The sequence below is a fragment of the Herpailurus yagouaroundi genome, unplaced genomic scaffold, assembly GCF_014898765.1.
Source record: "Herpailurus yagouaroundi ecotype Mexico unplaced genomic scaffold, PumYag 181, whole genome shotgun sequence".
Lineage (NCBI taxonomy): Eukaryota > Metazoa > Chordata > Mammalia > Carnivora > Felidae > Herpailurus > Herpailurus yagouaroundi.
The window spans coordinates 21045021-21059525 of NW_024412412.1; the positions used below are offsets into that span (position 1 = coordinate 21045021).

Consider the following 14505-nt stretch of genomic DNA (forward strand, 5'->3'; position numbering starts at 1 on the left):
GGGCAACCTTCTAAAACCTCCTACAGTTAGCAACTACATGTCGAGTACTAAATGACCAGGGTAACTATTACACAGTGCATTAATACGTTTAAAAATTAAACAAATATTTCTACGCTTGTGTAAATTCTTTGGCATTTATGCAGTACTCCAGAGGAAGGAACTGTAGAAAGCTGTGATTCCAACCTTTGTCTACGAGGCTCATCAGAATAGAATTCACAGCAGCACCCCTGAAGGGAGAAATCAAAAGATTTAAAACGACATCAGCACCAGCAATAATTCCTGCAGTATTGCACTGGGTCACAATGTCTATTCGCACATGCAAGGGTACCAAAGGGGGACTCATCCTTCAGTACTGAGTCACTGGGAAGCACTATTTTCTCTTGTAACTTCACGGCCACATATTCACATAGTAAACCCACACACACAATCTTTCTTTGATCTCAGCTTGAATTAGTACTTCCCTTCTTACTTGCAAGCAGCCATCCCTTTGCCCTAGACTGCAATTACTCACACGGCACCAGCAGTCTACACCTGACAGTAACTGCAGCAATGTACATTCAGTTGCAGCAAACTTGATACAATTTGACATAATCATAAACTGGCAGTCCGCAGATGAAAAATCTTCACTGCCTCTGCTGTATGATCCATTATATCACAATAGTGCAATAGTATACAAATACCGCCAATCATATGCAGACATAGTCATTCATTCATGTACGTAGGAAGTTCTAAAATTTGTGTACAGAATTGAGTAAGACAGTCATCAATATTTGGAATGAGTCTCTTCCTTGCTCATTGTGTGAGCTGCATCCTGTTTCCTGCCTGGATCTCTCCCCAGTTGTACGTACTGATTTTTGCTTCTGTTTGTAAACCATTTTCACTTACCCTAGACCTGCAGGCAATACAGATTCGTGAATTGTGTAGTCCCTGTATGGTGGGTAAGGATCTCGTTCATGATTAATACCGTAGGTTACTGAAGCATCCATAGAAACAGGTATGTTTCCCCCACTTCTCCCCGCCAACTCATGTTACCAAGTGTATATACCATTTACACTTGTGAACGTGTTGCTTTTTAAAAAGATCAAATTTCTACCAGTTAGCATTAATGCTCTGGCTACTCAAAAACTGTTGGCGAATTTTAGACTATGTACAGTGGACCAGCAGCTCTCAACATCTCTGCCTTGGGCTGACCTGATGGCCAGCATTTCATGAGGGACACACTCTCCAGGAATGAAGCCTGCCTCATGGGCAAAACGGGATTCACAATTCCCAGACCACCAACTTTCCTGCTGGCCATAAAAGGACAAGGCAGTTAAAAACTGTTACAGTGACCTTGGTATGGACCTCACAGATACCTCTGGAGACTTTCAAATCTGGATGTTTACAAGGGCATACATATACAGGCTTCTCTGGAATCACACTTTCATAAAAAATCACCTGCTAGGAAAACTGTATGCTGATCCTCAAAAAACAAACAAACAAAAATTAAACTACCATATAATCCAACATTACATTTCTGGGTGTATACCCAGAAGAACTGATCTCAGGGACTTGAACAGGTATTTACTTGCACACCCATGTTCAAAGCAGCATTGTTCAGAATAGCCGCAAGGTGGAAACAACCTAAATATTCATCAACCAATGAATGGATAAATAAAACGTGGTCTATACATACAATGCAATATTACTGATCCTTAAAGAAGAATAAAATCCTGACACACGCTGCGACACGGATGAACCTTGAAGACATTATGCTTAAGTGAAATAAACAGACACGAAAGAACAAATACATGATCCCACTTACGTAAGTTACCTAGAAGAGTCAAATTCATAGAGACAAAAAGTAGAATGATGGTTGCCAGGAGCCAAGGGGAGAATGGGGACTTATTGCTTCATGGAGACAGAGTTTCAGTTGGAGAAGATGAAAAAAACACTGGAGATGGATGGTGATGGTGGCCCAGCCATGTGCATGCACTTAATGCCACTGAACAGCACACTTAAAACTGTTAAAATGGCAGATGGCGGGACACCTGGGTGGCTCAGTCGGTTAAGCGTCCGACTTCGGCTCAGGTCATGATCTCACGGCTCGTGAGTTCGAGCCCCACGTCGGGCTCTGTGCTGACGGCTCAGAGCCTGGAGTCTGCTTCGGATTCTGTGTCTCCTTCTCTCTCTGCCCCTCTCCTGCTCATGCTCTCTCTCTCTCAAAAATAAACAAACATTTAAAAAACAAATAAAATAAAATGTCAGATGGCTACAATACTACATTTATTACGTTATAAATATTTATTTAACATATATATATTTAAAAAAAATTTTTAAGCTTATTTATTTATAAGAACAGGGGAGGGGCTGAGAGAGAGAGAGAGAGAGAGAGAGAGAGAGAGAGAGAGAGAATCCCAAGCAGACGAGGGGTTCAATCTCACAAACAAAGACGAGGGGTAAGATCAAGACCTGAGCCAAGATGGAATTGGACTCAACCTACTAGCCACCCAGGAGCTCCTGAGTTATATATATTTCACCACAATAAAAACTTTCAAAGAATCACTTGCTCTAGAGCCTATACTCAAACTGAGAAATTAAGGTAATATCCAACTCGAGCTAAAGTTTTCTTTCTCACATCTGGCTGTTTCCACAATTAAGGGTTTTTGTTCTTTAATCTTTTCAGAAAAAGGAACCTCAGAAGTGGTAAATAGAGAACAAACTCTGCTGAGACGTAGATGTCTGGCTAGGCATTTCCAGTGAAATGCTTCATTCATGAGCCTTCCCAGATGCTCAGTGCTTGGGATTCAAAAGAATGTCTGGGCAAAATTACAAATTCCACTCCTTCTTGACCTTCTCAGTCAATAGGAAGTGGATGAAACTGTGAATGAAAATCCAAGGACCTCAAGGGTCTTGGACATCCACTTCATACACATATCGGTCTTGGACTGTTAGCCTTAACTCAAAGTTAAATTACATGCAGCATACTCTGTTCAACAAGGGCGAGCGCAGGGGAAGGGGGAGTTGAAACATTTAGAAGATCTTCCTTTTTTTAATCTAAAAGGGATAAAAAAAAATGTCAGCACGTCACGGGGAGATTTCAGTCATCTGAAAACTATTAAAACAGAGTCTGAGTGCTTCGAGCAAAATGCATTTCACTTTTCAGTGATTATTTTAACTAGTGCTAATATTTTATATGTTCTAAATTATTTCTAATTGCTCTTTTAAATTTTCAAATGGATTCTACAATTAGTTTTATCAAAATCCTTATTACAGATGATTACACTTCAATATCCAGAAAGGGGGGAAAAAAAGGTATTTGATTGTTGAATTTGTGTCTTAGTTTGCTAGGGATGCCGTAGCAAAGTGCTGCTGACTGGGTGGCTTAAACAATAAAACATTTATTTTCTCACAGTGCTGGAAGCCAGAAATCTGAGATCAAGATGTCAGCAGGCTGGGTCTCCTCCGAGGCCTGGCTCCTTGGCTTGTAGACAGCCATCTTCCCCCTGCATCTTCACATGGTCTTTCCTGTGTACCTGTGTCCAAACTTCCTCCAAGGAGTATTAGAACTCGTCCTAATGACCTAATTTTAACTTAACTACGTCTTTAAAGGCTCTCTCTCCGAACAAAGTCAGACTCTGAGTTACAGAGGGTTAGGGTTTCAACTTGAATTTGGGGGGAGTGAGGGAGGGAGTTCAGCCCATAACTTGAAACCATAAAAATATTACAAAGCTGCTTATGAGCATCTGAGTGATCAAATAATAAAAAGGTAAAAGAGATAATACTCTCACAAAGGATTCACGTTCTTTGATGCCTAAAATGTCTACCGGGCTCACAAAAGGCTCAAATAAACACGTTTAATTTGTCTCCTTTCATTTGAGCAAAAGTAAGCATCGAATACTATTGTCTACAATCCTCTGTGTCAGGGAGACATTGTTAGGGCGCTCATTAAATTTTCTGTGGATTATCTACATATAATAAGAAAGTTAAGCTTGCCTAATAGAGTAAAGCCTTCTTAAAATTTGGATGGAATAATTTCAGATTTCCCAGCAATCCACATCGTGGTATATAGGTTTCTTTTTGATAAACTTTTAAAATGTGGGGTCTTCAGAGTAGAGTCAGTAATACATTCAAAATATAAATTCAATATCCACGTTATTAAATTCTCAGTTCTTATTTTATGTGACATGTATTTGTTGATTCCTACCGCCTCTGTAAGACCCCTTTCCCCCTCCCTCTCCTCCCTTCCCCCCTCCCCCAAGCTTCTCCTTCTCAGTCAGTCTTCTTTGCTGGGTCCTACTCATCTCCTGAACTCTCAGTGTTTTGTCTCTACTCACTTTCCATTTATTACCCCGGGTGGGACAAATGTATCCAGTGTTAACTCTTCGAATCCATTTATATGCTGAAGATTCCCAAATGTATTCCTCCAGTCCAGACTTTCTCCTAAATGCCAAAGTCACAAATCCAAATGCTCACTCCACATCTCTTTCAATGTCAACATACCCACCACTGGTCTAAGATCACCTCCTTCTACCTGCAACTTTTCCATCTCAGCTGACTGCCATCCTTGAGGCTGTTTAGCCCCAAAACACTGGAATCCTATTTACTCTTTTTTTTTCCACAACTCAGGTAAATAGGTCTGGAAATTCTGTGGTTACCACTTTGAAAATACATCCACTACCCCATCATGGTCTGATATACTATTTTTTCTCACCTGGACTGATGAAGTAGTCTACTTGTTACACAGCAGTAGGAACGATCTTTAAAAAAATTTTTTTTTAACGTTTATTTATTTTTGGAACAGAGAGAGACAGAGCATGAACGGGGGAGGGGCAGAGAGAGAGAGGGAGACACAGAATCGGAAACAGGCTCCAGGCTCTGAGCCATCAGCCCAGAGCCTGACGCGGGGCTCGAACTCCCGGACCGCGAGATCACGAGATCCCGCGAGATCGCGAGATCGTGACCCGGCTGAAGTCGGACGCTTAACCGACTGCGCCACCCAGGCGCCCCAGGAACGATCTTTAAACATAAGTCAGCGTACGTCACTGGAGTACTCAACATCCTGCAATGGATCACTTCTCTCACCCCAAAATCTTCCCAGTGGTCTACGGGGCCCTATATAATCTCTGCCTTTTCCACACCCCTTCGACCTTGTCACCTACGTCCCTTGCCCCGTTCCCTCCACTCCAGCCAAAACGATCTCCTTATTCCTCCTCTAACTGCTTGCAGACTCCTGTCTTAGGGCTTTCAGCTGGACTGTTCCATCTCCCTGAGATGCATTTCTTCCTCACACCAGCATGGTTCAATCCCTCAGCATCTCTAGGTTATTGCTCAAATTTCATGAGCGCCCTTCCCCCCACTGCTACCATATTTAAAACGTGAATCTTCCACTGGCATTCCCAATCCTCTTTGCCTTGCTTTTTGTCATGACACTTAGGTCTTAGAAGCTACTTACTTAGGTTTCTTATTTGTTCTCCCTACCCCTGCAACTAGAATGTTAACTTTAAGAGCAGCAAATATTTTTGAATGAATGAATAAATTAAAAGGGCATTCTTTAAATCATGGATGGTTGAAATGTACTCAATTCTTGGATTTGGTAATTATTTGCTAAATGCACGTTTGGGGGGGCCTATAATGAATCCCTACTCCCTACCCCCTTCCGACTGACATCCTGCTCTCAGTTCTTAGCTCTTAGTATGTCCTAGTCCTGGAATAGGTGACATTTCATTAAAAATATGCTATGATCCAAGCCTGATTAAGGCAAACCGGTCTCTCTCCTTCACCCCTTCACATTCACTGACCTCCCTAGAGATGCCCTCGATAATCATTGGTCGTAGTTAAGTACATAAATCTCTTACTGTCTTTCTTCCTAAAACATGTCATATGGACTTGCCTACTTAGAAATAAATTCGATCACAGATTAGCCCCTGAAGTTTGGAGCAGGCTTATGACTTCCAGTTTGCAGCTCATAATAGAAATGTCTTACCTTGTCTGTAAGTGGTATCAGGTGTCTCTCATGACACCTTGACATCAGCTGTTTTGCGGCAGGCTGCTTTTCCCATTTGTACCCCCAAAGCGAATAACATGTGCAGCAGAGAGACTATATTTTAAGGCACACCATCTTTCATATCCCTACAAATTTGGTGAGAAGCCACACTTCAGATTCATCTACCTACAACTTTGAGATGACTCTTGGGCACCCAAAAAGATCAGGGACAGACTCCTGTCTGAATTTTAAGACACCTCATTTGAAACACACCCTTCAAATACGGTGAAAATCCAATGTTTACATAATGCAACTAACACAGAGGCAGAAATTAGATTTTTTTCTCTCTATAAGAAAATACATAACCATGACAAAGCATTTTAGTTTTCCAAATTTCACTGAATTATAATCCAATAAGCCTATAAAGTTCTTGGAAATACATGAACTGATTTTTACAAGGATTATATCTATCATAAGATGATCATGAAGACAAAGTGCCTTAAAACTGCTGCATTCTTTGGATATTGGTTTTAAAGGACATTTAAAGAACAAGGTTTTTTTTTTGTTTACTGGTGTTTATTTTGCTGATGCACTCCTCTGGAGCACTCCTCTGCTCCTGTAGGGTGGCAATGCTCGTGGATAAATCCAGAGAGGTCAAATTAAGTATAACAGGAATGCTTAATTTACACTTCACAGGAGGGGAAATTTCGGGATGCCGCGGAGAAATACTGACAAAGAAATAAAACTCAATCATCTATAAAAGCCCTTCTCTGTCATTTGCATTTTTAAAATGTAATCACCAACATGTCTAAAATGAACTGCCATCAAGTACGCATTTCAGAGTGCAGAGAAGCGCTAAATGATAAATGCGGAGTGCCTCCAAATAAAAATGGATTTTGTAACATTTCTGGCACTAATATTGATAATTGAATTTAAAAGTCGCAGCCAGATGAAAAGTCAAGTGAGGGAAAATGCTACACAAACGTTTCACAATGTGACATAATTCTGAAAGGAACAATTTCAAGCAATCGTGGTTTGTTACTTTACTGCTACCATATGCTTCTTAAGAAATCAGGTCACCTACCTCCTCCCTGCTGCCCTCGCCCCACCCCCTGCCCTGCAAATTCCACCTTTTTGCACTCTCAGCTTTGACTGAGATAAAAATTAAGATCTTACGATAAATTACCCTTAAGGGAATTGAAAGATATTTCAACGATTTTTCTAACGAACTATGAAAGAAATTAATTCAATTATGTCCTACTTTTATTATTAGTTCCCTGTGGTACCTCTAAGTGGTAATATAAAATCATTGGGTTCCACATCATATTGAGACTGTCTTTCCAAACGATCCTTCTTTGGAAAACTGTTTTTCCAACAGAGAACATTAAGGATCTCTGCCATGTTCTAATATATCATTCTGCAAGTTAGTATTTCTACAGTCATGACAAACAGTGCTGGGGTCTCAGGGGACTCATGAACTCACCACTTCCTAGAGAAAAGGAGGCTGAGGGATGTGATACAGCCATCAAAATACATGAAAGCAGCACTATAAATTATAAAATGTAAGTCCTGCTTCCATCACGAAAAAGCACAAATTTCCCATCAAGACAAAAAAGTAAAAGCAAACAAAAACATTCATGAGAATTTTCTCACTGAGAACTCATCCACGTTCATTTCTGGGATATGTGACTTTTTTTTTTTTTTTTTTTTTTTTTTTTTTTTTTTTGGTCTTCCTGGCACTTCTTCCTACCATGGAAGCCAGAAAGATCAAACACCTGCTCTTGCTGAACCCTGCTGCCCGGGACACGGGCACAACAACCTCAGCTCGGCCAGCCGATGCTCCTGGAATCATCTTTACAGAGTCCTAGGGAGCGGTGGTGGTAGTTCCTGCACTCCTTGAGGGCAGGCCACCAGGACGGCGGCTCCCACCAAAGGCCATTCCTCTGGTATGATGTCAGCTTCGCTTCACCCACCTGTTCTTGGGCTTTGCCTATTTTCTAAGCTAGTTTCTACAGTCTTTCCATCAATGGAAAGGAGTTGTTTTCAGGAAGTTCTCTGCCTCCTCAGGTTCATCCACCACATCACATGCCCTGAGCTGGGAGCACAGTAAAAGCTGCCCAGGCATCAGGTAGGAAAGAACGGAGCTGAAAGAGCCACATAGTTCATAGCAGGAGCAGGAACTGCTGGTCGTAATTCTACTCTGAGATATTTACATGTGGTCAGATTCATAATATAATTAGAAATTCATTACTACCGAATGCTCTCCATCAGCTCTTTTTTTTACCTACTTTATTGATTATTCGTTCATGCTGGCCCAGCAACCAATTCGTAGGCTCACAGGAGCAGGGAATTTTGTTTTCCATTTCTGCTTTCCTACCTCTTGGCTAGGGGGGTGGCATTCTGAAATGGAATAACCCCTCTCCTTCTGCCCAAGCCAGACAGAAGGGTTCAGGGTTCCCCAGCCCTGCCCCGAGGTACTTTTTTTCCTAGCTATTAGGAAAAGATCTCCATTAAGTTTTCCTCTAAATCACCTCCGTAGGGGAAAGGGCCTGGCACATAACACGATTCAATAATGCTTCTGAATGAACCCTACTCAAACCCCTCTGACGCTGACTTCTTTCTAATGTTGCGGAAATGTTCCATCTCTAGAGACGATTAATTGCCGTGATTTAAGAAAGCATCCCTTTAGCTTTTGTTTAATTACTGGAAACACCGGAGCACGTATTTAATTTAACGGCATGGGTGACATTCTCAGTAAGCACTCAACAGTAAACTTTCTACAACAAGCCCTAGTTTAAATTGACTTTTTACTGCTGAATCCTATTCTTTGACTCATTTACATTATGCAATTGTGTGTTTATACATTAAAAATGGATAGAATAAGACTTATTAAAAATCACAAAGAGATCAATTCATCCAACAATTATGGAGCACCTCCACATGCTAATCACCTCGATGACTGTTGTCTCTATCATACAAGACATGTTCTCTCTAACAAGATTTAATAGCAAGCAGTAATGCTGTGTCACTGAATACATCAAAAGAAAAAGAATTTTCTGACACACCAAATGGAACCAAGAAGGCATTAAGCAGAGTCTTCTTTTCTCCTACCTTCCCAGGGACAATTTATATGAAAGTCAAATGGTAGCACCGATCAAGAATTTGGAACAGGGGCGCCTGGGTGGCGCAGTCGGTTAAGCGTCCGACTTCAGCCAGGTCACGATCTCGCGGTCCATGAGTTCGAGCCCCGCGTCGGGCTCTGGGCGGATGGCTCAGAGCCTGGAGCCTGTTTCTGATTCTGTGTCTCCCTCTCTCTCTGCCCCTCCCCCGTTCATGCTCTGTCTCTCTCTGTCCCAAAAAATAAATAAATGTTGAAAAAAAAAAAAGAAAAAAAAAAAAAGAATTTGGAACATACATATTTGATTTTAGATTTGAAGAAATGTTGAGTTTTTAATCCCTCCTTCCTATAATTTAAAATCTTCAAATGATTTGAGATGCCCAAGAAGTCACACACCTGATATTACTGCATCATTATTGTCAGAGAAATAGTTTCTGAGTGATTTATGCATTAAATATTTACATCAGTTTTCTACAGATGTACCCTCTGTGTCCTTTAAAGCTATTTTAGTAATTATAGATGGTAACACTTGTATTCACAAGATCATCTACCTGTAGTTTTTTCAAAAAAAAGCTTTAGTGTCCTGTAATTTTTTTCAAATGATAGTTTACCAAAAACAAGACCACACTTCTATCTCTGTGTGGCTCAAATTCAATTCATGATGGAAGGTAATTTAGAGCCCCGTTCAGTCTCCATCCTTGAGCTTGCAATAACCTTGAATTAATGGTCGACCATAGCTTAAGAGTGTCCAAGTATTAGATTTTATATATTCTCTCCTTAAGGATGCTTGTTTAAAAGAAGGAAAACATGATTGTGTATCTCTCACACTGATCTCTAAGTATGCAGACTAATTCGTCTGATTCTTGTACATCTTCAATAATCACTGTGGAATATAAGAGAATGCAATCATTTCTGAGGATTGCTTATTAATCAAGACTTGCAAAACAGTGAGTAAGCCCCCAATATTCTAATGGGCTCACTTCTTAACAAACTCCAGACTAAGCAATCTCCTGCCTAAGGGCCAAGTCTAGCCAGCCAACTATTTTTGTAAACAAACTTTCATTGGAACAGTCATACACACTTGTGAAGGTGTTGTCTGAGGCGGCCTTTTCGCTGCAACAGCAGAGTTGAGCAGTTGTAACTATCTGGCCTAAACTATACATCATTCTAAAAATCTGAAACCATTTTGTAAAGGCTGTTGGCTCACGTTCAGCTGTGTTAACTCTTATTAAACGACAACAAAGTTTAACAGAGTTGCTAAATAACTCTAGAGAGATCTGGTGGGGGGTTTGAAGGGAAAGCGAGACATTTTAACATTCGTACCAGGGCGGCTGAAGTCACAGCTGACACCTTCATTGGTTAATTTGGAGAAAGGACACAGAGCTCAAACATTTACCTTCACCTACAGATGCCGGAGGGAGGGGGTTGGCCTAGATAATCTCTAAGCTATTCAAGCTTCATGATTGCTTCAAATGACTTAAGTAAAGCCATAAGCAAACTCAGAACCATGAGTACACAACTGAATAATAAACGTTTCATGGCACCTGCCTGAAGTGACAGCAGGGAAGTAATACATTTTAGAACAATGGAAACCAGGATGGCTGAAAGAGGGTATGTGGAAGTTTCTCGTCCTCTTCCTGAAGCTTTTCTGTAAGTTTGCAATTGTCACAAAAAGGTATAAGGATAGTTAAAACCAACTTTGCATGGCTGCACTTAAAAGGGAAGATTTCTGGGGCGCCTGGGTGGCTCAGTCGGTTGAGCGTCCGACTTCAGCCAGGTCACGATCTCGCGGTCCGTGAGTTCGAGCCCCGCGTCGGGCTCTGGGCTGATGGCTCGGAGCCTGGAGCCTGTTTCCGATTCTGTGTCTCCCTCTCTCTCTCTGCCCCTCGCCCGTTCATGCTCTGTCTCTCTCTGTCCCAAAAATAAATAAACATTGAAAAAAAAATTAAAAAAAAAAATAAAAAAAAAAAATAAAAGGGAAGATTTCTGTTACCCTCCTCAACAAGCGAAGTTAACACAATAACTGCCCGAATGGTTTTGTAAAACATACAAAGCATGTCCGGCACGTCCACGGAACCACGCAGGGCTGAGGCTGCGGACCCCCTTATTCCAATTCTGCATCCTACATTTTACCCTTGGTACCTGTCTTACTTTATGGGAGATGAGCTAACTAAAACCAAAGGGATCAAAATACAAAATAGATGCAAAAGAAGCCGAGGTGCAGAGAACAGTAGGAAAGAGAGGGAAGGAAAGAGGAAGCAATACTGTGAATAAAAGATCCTAGTTAATCAACAAACTATATCAACCTGTTCCGACTGTTCACAAGTATTAGCAGACCTCTTTGGTGTTTTCTTTGGCAGAATAGGAAGGAAACTTACTGAGAACCCTTGACTCATACAATATAAATACATCCTATGTACTTTATATGTGCATATTCCAAGAAGAGATAGGACTTTAATTGTATAAAATACAAACATCACGCTAACGGAACAAGTGCCTAGAGAGCCACACACATTCACATTGTTAAATATAGAAACTAACTTTAATGAGAATCATTATCTCCGGTTTCCAAGGATACCAAGATAAGCACTACTCCTAAATTGCAGTTCATTCAGCAAAGGGCACAGAGTAATATATATTCAGGGTCATCCTCAGCTGACAGCAGATGTAAAAGGGGGACTAGGGTAAATCAGCCGGTTTATATTATTCTATTCTGTTGCCTACTCCGGTTTCCAGTTACCACCCCCCTCTGGTCCCAACCCTGGCCAATGTTTTCTACGTGAAATTTGGAAAATCTGATTGTAAATATCAACTTCCCACAGGAGAAGAACCCACAAAAGGCAGGACAGTCTGAGATGTGATTAATACCCGGGGATGGGGGTGAGGAAGGCTGGAATTCCCACTTGCTTTGTTTATGGAAAGGAGAGGAGGCTGGTTTTGTGTGTCTGTCTCACCAGTCGCCACCCTTCCCAGTGCCTCTAAAGGAACTGTACAGTTAATTTCAACTTCCCACTCAACCAAGGCTGTGTATCCAAGCTATTAGAGCTTACCACTCCTAAGCTGCCATAGTTTCTAGAAGGAAATTCACCTTCAATGTGTTCTGTCTTCTAGACTCCACAATGTAGACTTTCCTATGATTACTATTTTTGTTTCTATAGTAACAAAAATATAAAAACTACTTTCTGACAACCTCAGAGATATGGCCTCGGCATCATTTCTTTGTTTATTCAAGACCATTTATTGATTGCTTTCAACATGACAGGCATCGTACTCGGGCAGACAGGCAGTGACAAGCGATGATAGGAAACTTCACTTGGATCACCTGGGAAATAATCACAGGCCATGTCATGTAGGCAGTTTAAAAAGAGGGATTCTCCCTCTTAGTCAAATTTTCACTTACTACCATGGTGATATAGATTTCATGGACATTTTAGATTTATCTTAAACTATCAGAAAGTATATATAAAAATCTGATCCCAATGTAACTATGATTTTTTCATCTATTCTTCCCCTATTACCTACCTATCCAATACGGTAAGACTTCCCATGTAGCACTTGAGCCAGGACGGAGGTAGCTGCAAGGAGAGAAAAGGTCTGCCTGCCTTCATAGGCTTCCTGCTGATGGATAGGACACAGTGGATCAGGCTAAGCTTCTTAGCTTAATGTGATGATGGAGGGAAATATGCGCCTGTTTTTTGTTGCTGTTGTTTCTTACATGTTTATTTATTTTTGAAGGAGAGGGAGACAGAGCATGAGCAGGAGAGGGGCAGAGAGAGAGGGAGACACAGAATTCGAAGCAGGCTCCAGGCTCTGAGCTGTCAGCACAGAGCCCGACGCGGGGCTCCAACCCACACACTGGGAGATCATGATCTGAGTCAAAGTTAGGCACTAAACCAACTGAGCCACCCCGGAACCTCCTTTAAAAACAAACAAACAAACAAAAAAAAAAACAACTTTTTTTTTTTACTACTCAACCCTTTAAAAAAAAAAGATCCACTTCTTTTGTACTGAAATCGTTTTCACACTCAATACATAATAGTATCACATTTAAAAACTATACGAAATGGGCAGTTAGTCTCAATTCTCTTAAAAGTTGTGTCAGTCATTATTTTGGTATACTATCGTGACACCTATTTCTTACAAGGAGCAACATTTTGAGGTAAGATGGCTTCAGACAAGATTCTATGACTCTTGAAAGTTCTGAAATGCTTTAAGTTGATAAGGTCGAATTAAACAGGCCACTATTTAACCTTTCTCCTTGTCCCACCAGAAGCTAGAGCTCTGTATGACAAAAACGTAGGCACTTTCTCTGGTGAAACGACAAACACAAAAAAGCATTCACAAGTCCCCGGCAGAAAGGTCATCCTCTTTTAATACCTTTCCTGATAGCACAGACCAGCTTTCACAAACCTCTGAAGGCAGAAGCCCGCTCACGGCTATGACTGTAACGTCTAAACTACGGTCTTGCGTATTGCACACGTCTTGGAGAATACTTTCTGATGGCTCGCCCGCCTTCAGCCTCCTGAGGACTAGAAAGTGTACAACTGGCAATCCCCAAATCATAAAAGCAAAAACAAACGACAAAAACAAACACCCAAAAGCCCCTGAGAGCTGTCACAATTTTTTTTTTAAGTGGATTAAGGACAACCAGGAAAGGACAGCTCTGACACCCGAGGCCGAAGCCACCATCCCCCGCGCGGGTCTGGCGCAGCCCGAATCCTGGGCCCAGCCGGGAGCCCTCCAGCCTCCAGCGCAGCCTCCGCGGGCCTCACCTCTCGGCGGAGGCTGCTGGCAGCGGGCACCGCCGTTCTCCCCGGTGCGGTCCCGCCGAGGTAGGGGGGTGTGGCTGGGGTGGCCGCGGCTAGCGGAAGGCGGAGGGGCGGCTCGGCTGCGGAGTAGAGGTGACACCGTAACCGGAGTTGTAAGGGGGAGGCGAGGGGAGCGGGAGCGGAGCGAGGCTGCCCGGAGGCTGGCTTCGACCGCCGTGGCAGCGCCGGGGTGGGGGCCGCGGGGGCGCACGGGGGTCTCGGGGTGCAGAGAGTGTCAGCGCCGCTGGGTGCGTCGGGGTCCCGACGTCCCGGGACGGTCGAGGTGGCCGCGTTGCGGGCGGAGGGCGCGCGGGGAGGCCGCCCACAGGTCGGCGTCCTCCCTCCGGGGACCCGCGGGGTGGGCCGGGGGCGGCGGGGGTCCGTGCGGGCGCGGCGCGCACTCACCTATGCACAGCTGGATGGCGTAGGCGTAGTAGGACCAGCCGAGCAGCAGGCTGATGAACACCACCGGGATCCAGTAGAGCACCCGCCGGCACCGGCGCCTGACGCTGCCCGGGCCCGAGGGCGCCATCTTCCAGCCGCATCCACCTGCCCAGCTCCGCCGCCGCCGCCGCCCGCGGGCCTGGCTCCGGGGCGGGCTGGCCGCGCCCCGC

At 43.0% G+C, this 14505-nt stretch overlaps 1 protein-coding gene across 1 annotated transcript in view; it reads right to left on the reverse strand.

Moving 5' to 3' along the window:
• ZDHHC2 (zDHHC palmitoyltransferase 2) overlaps nucleotides 1-14490 on the reverse strand; it is a 72336-nt gene extending 57846 nt beyond the window's left edge. The window contains exon 1 of the mRNA XM_040490077.1: nucleotides 14297-14490. Coding sequence (XP_040346011.1) covers nucleotides 14297-14423 — 127 coding nt within the window. The 5' untranslated portion in view covers nucleotides 14424-14490. The remainder of the gene's footprint in view (nucleotides 1-14296) is intronic.
• Nucleotides 14491-14505: the final 15 nt, after the last annotated feature.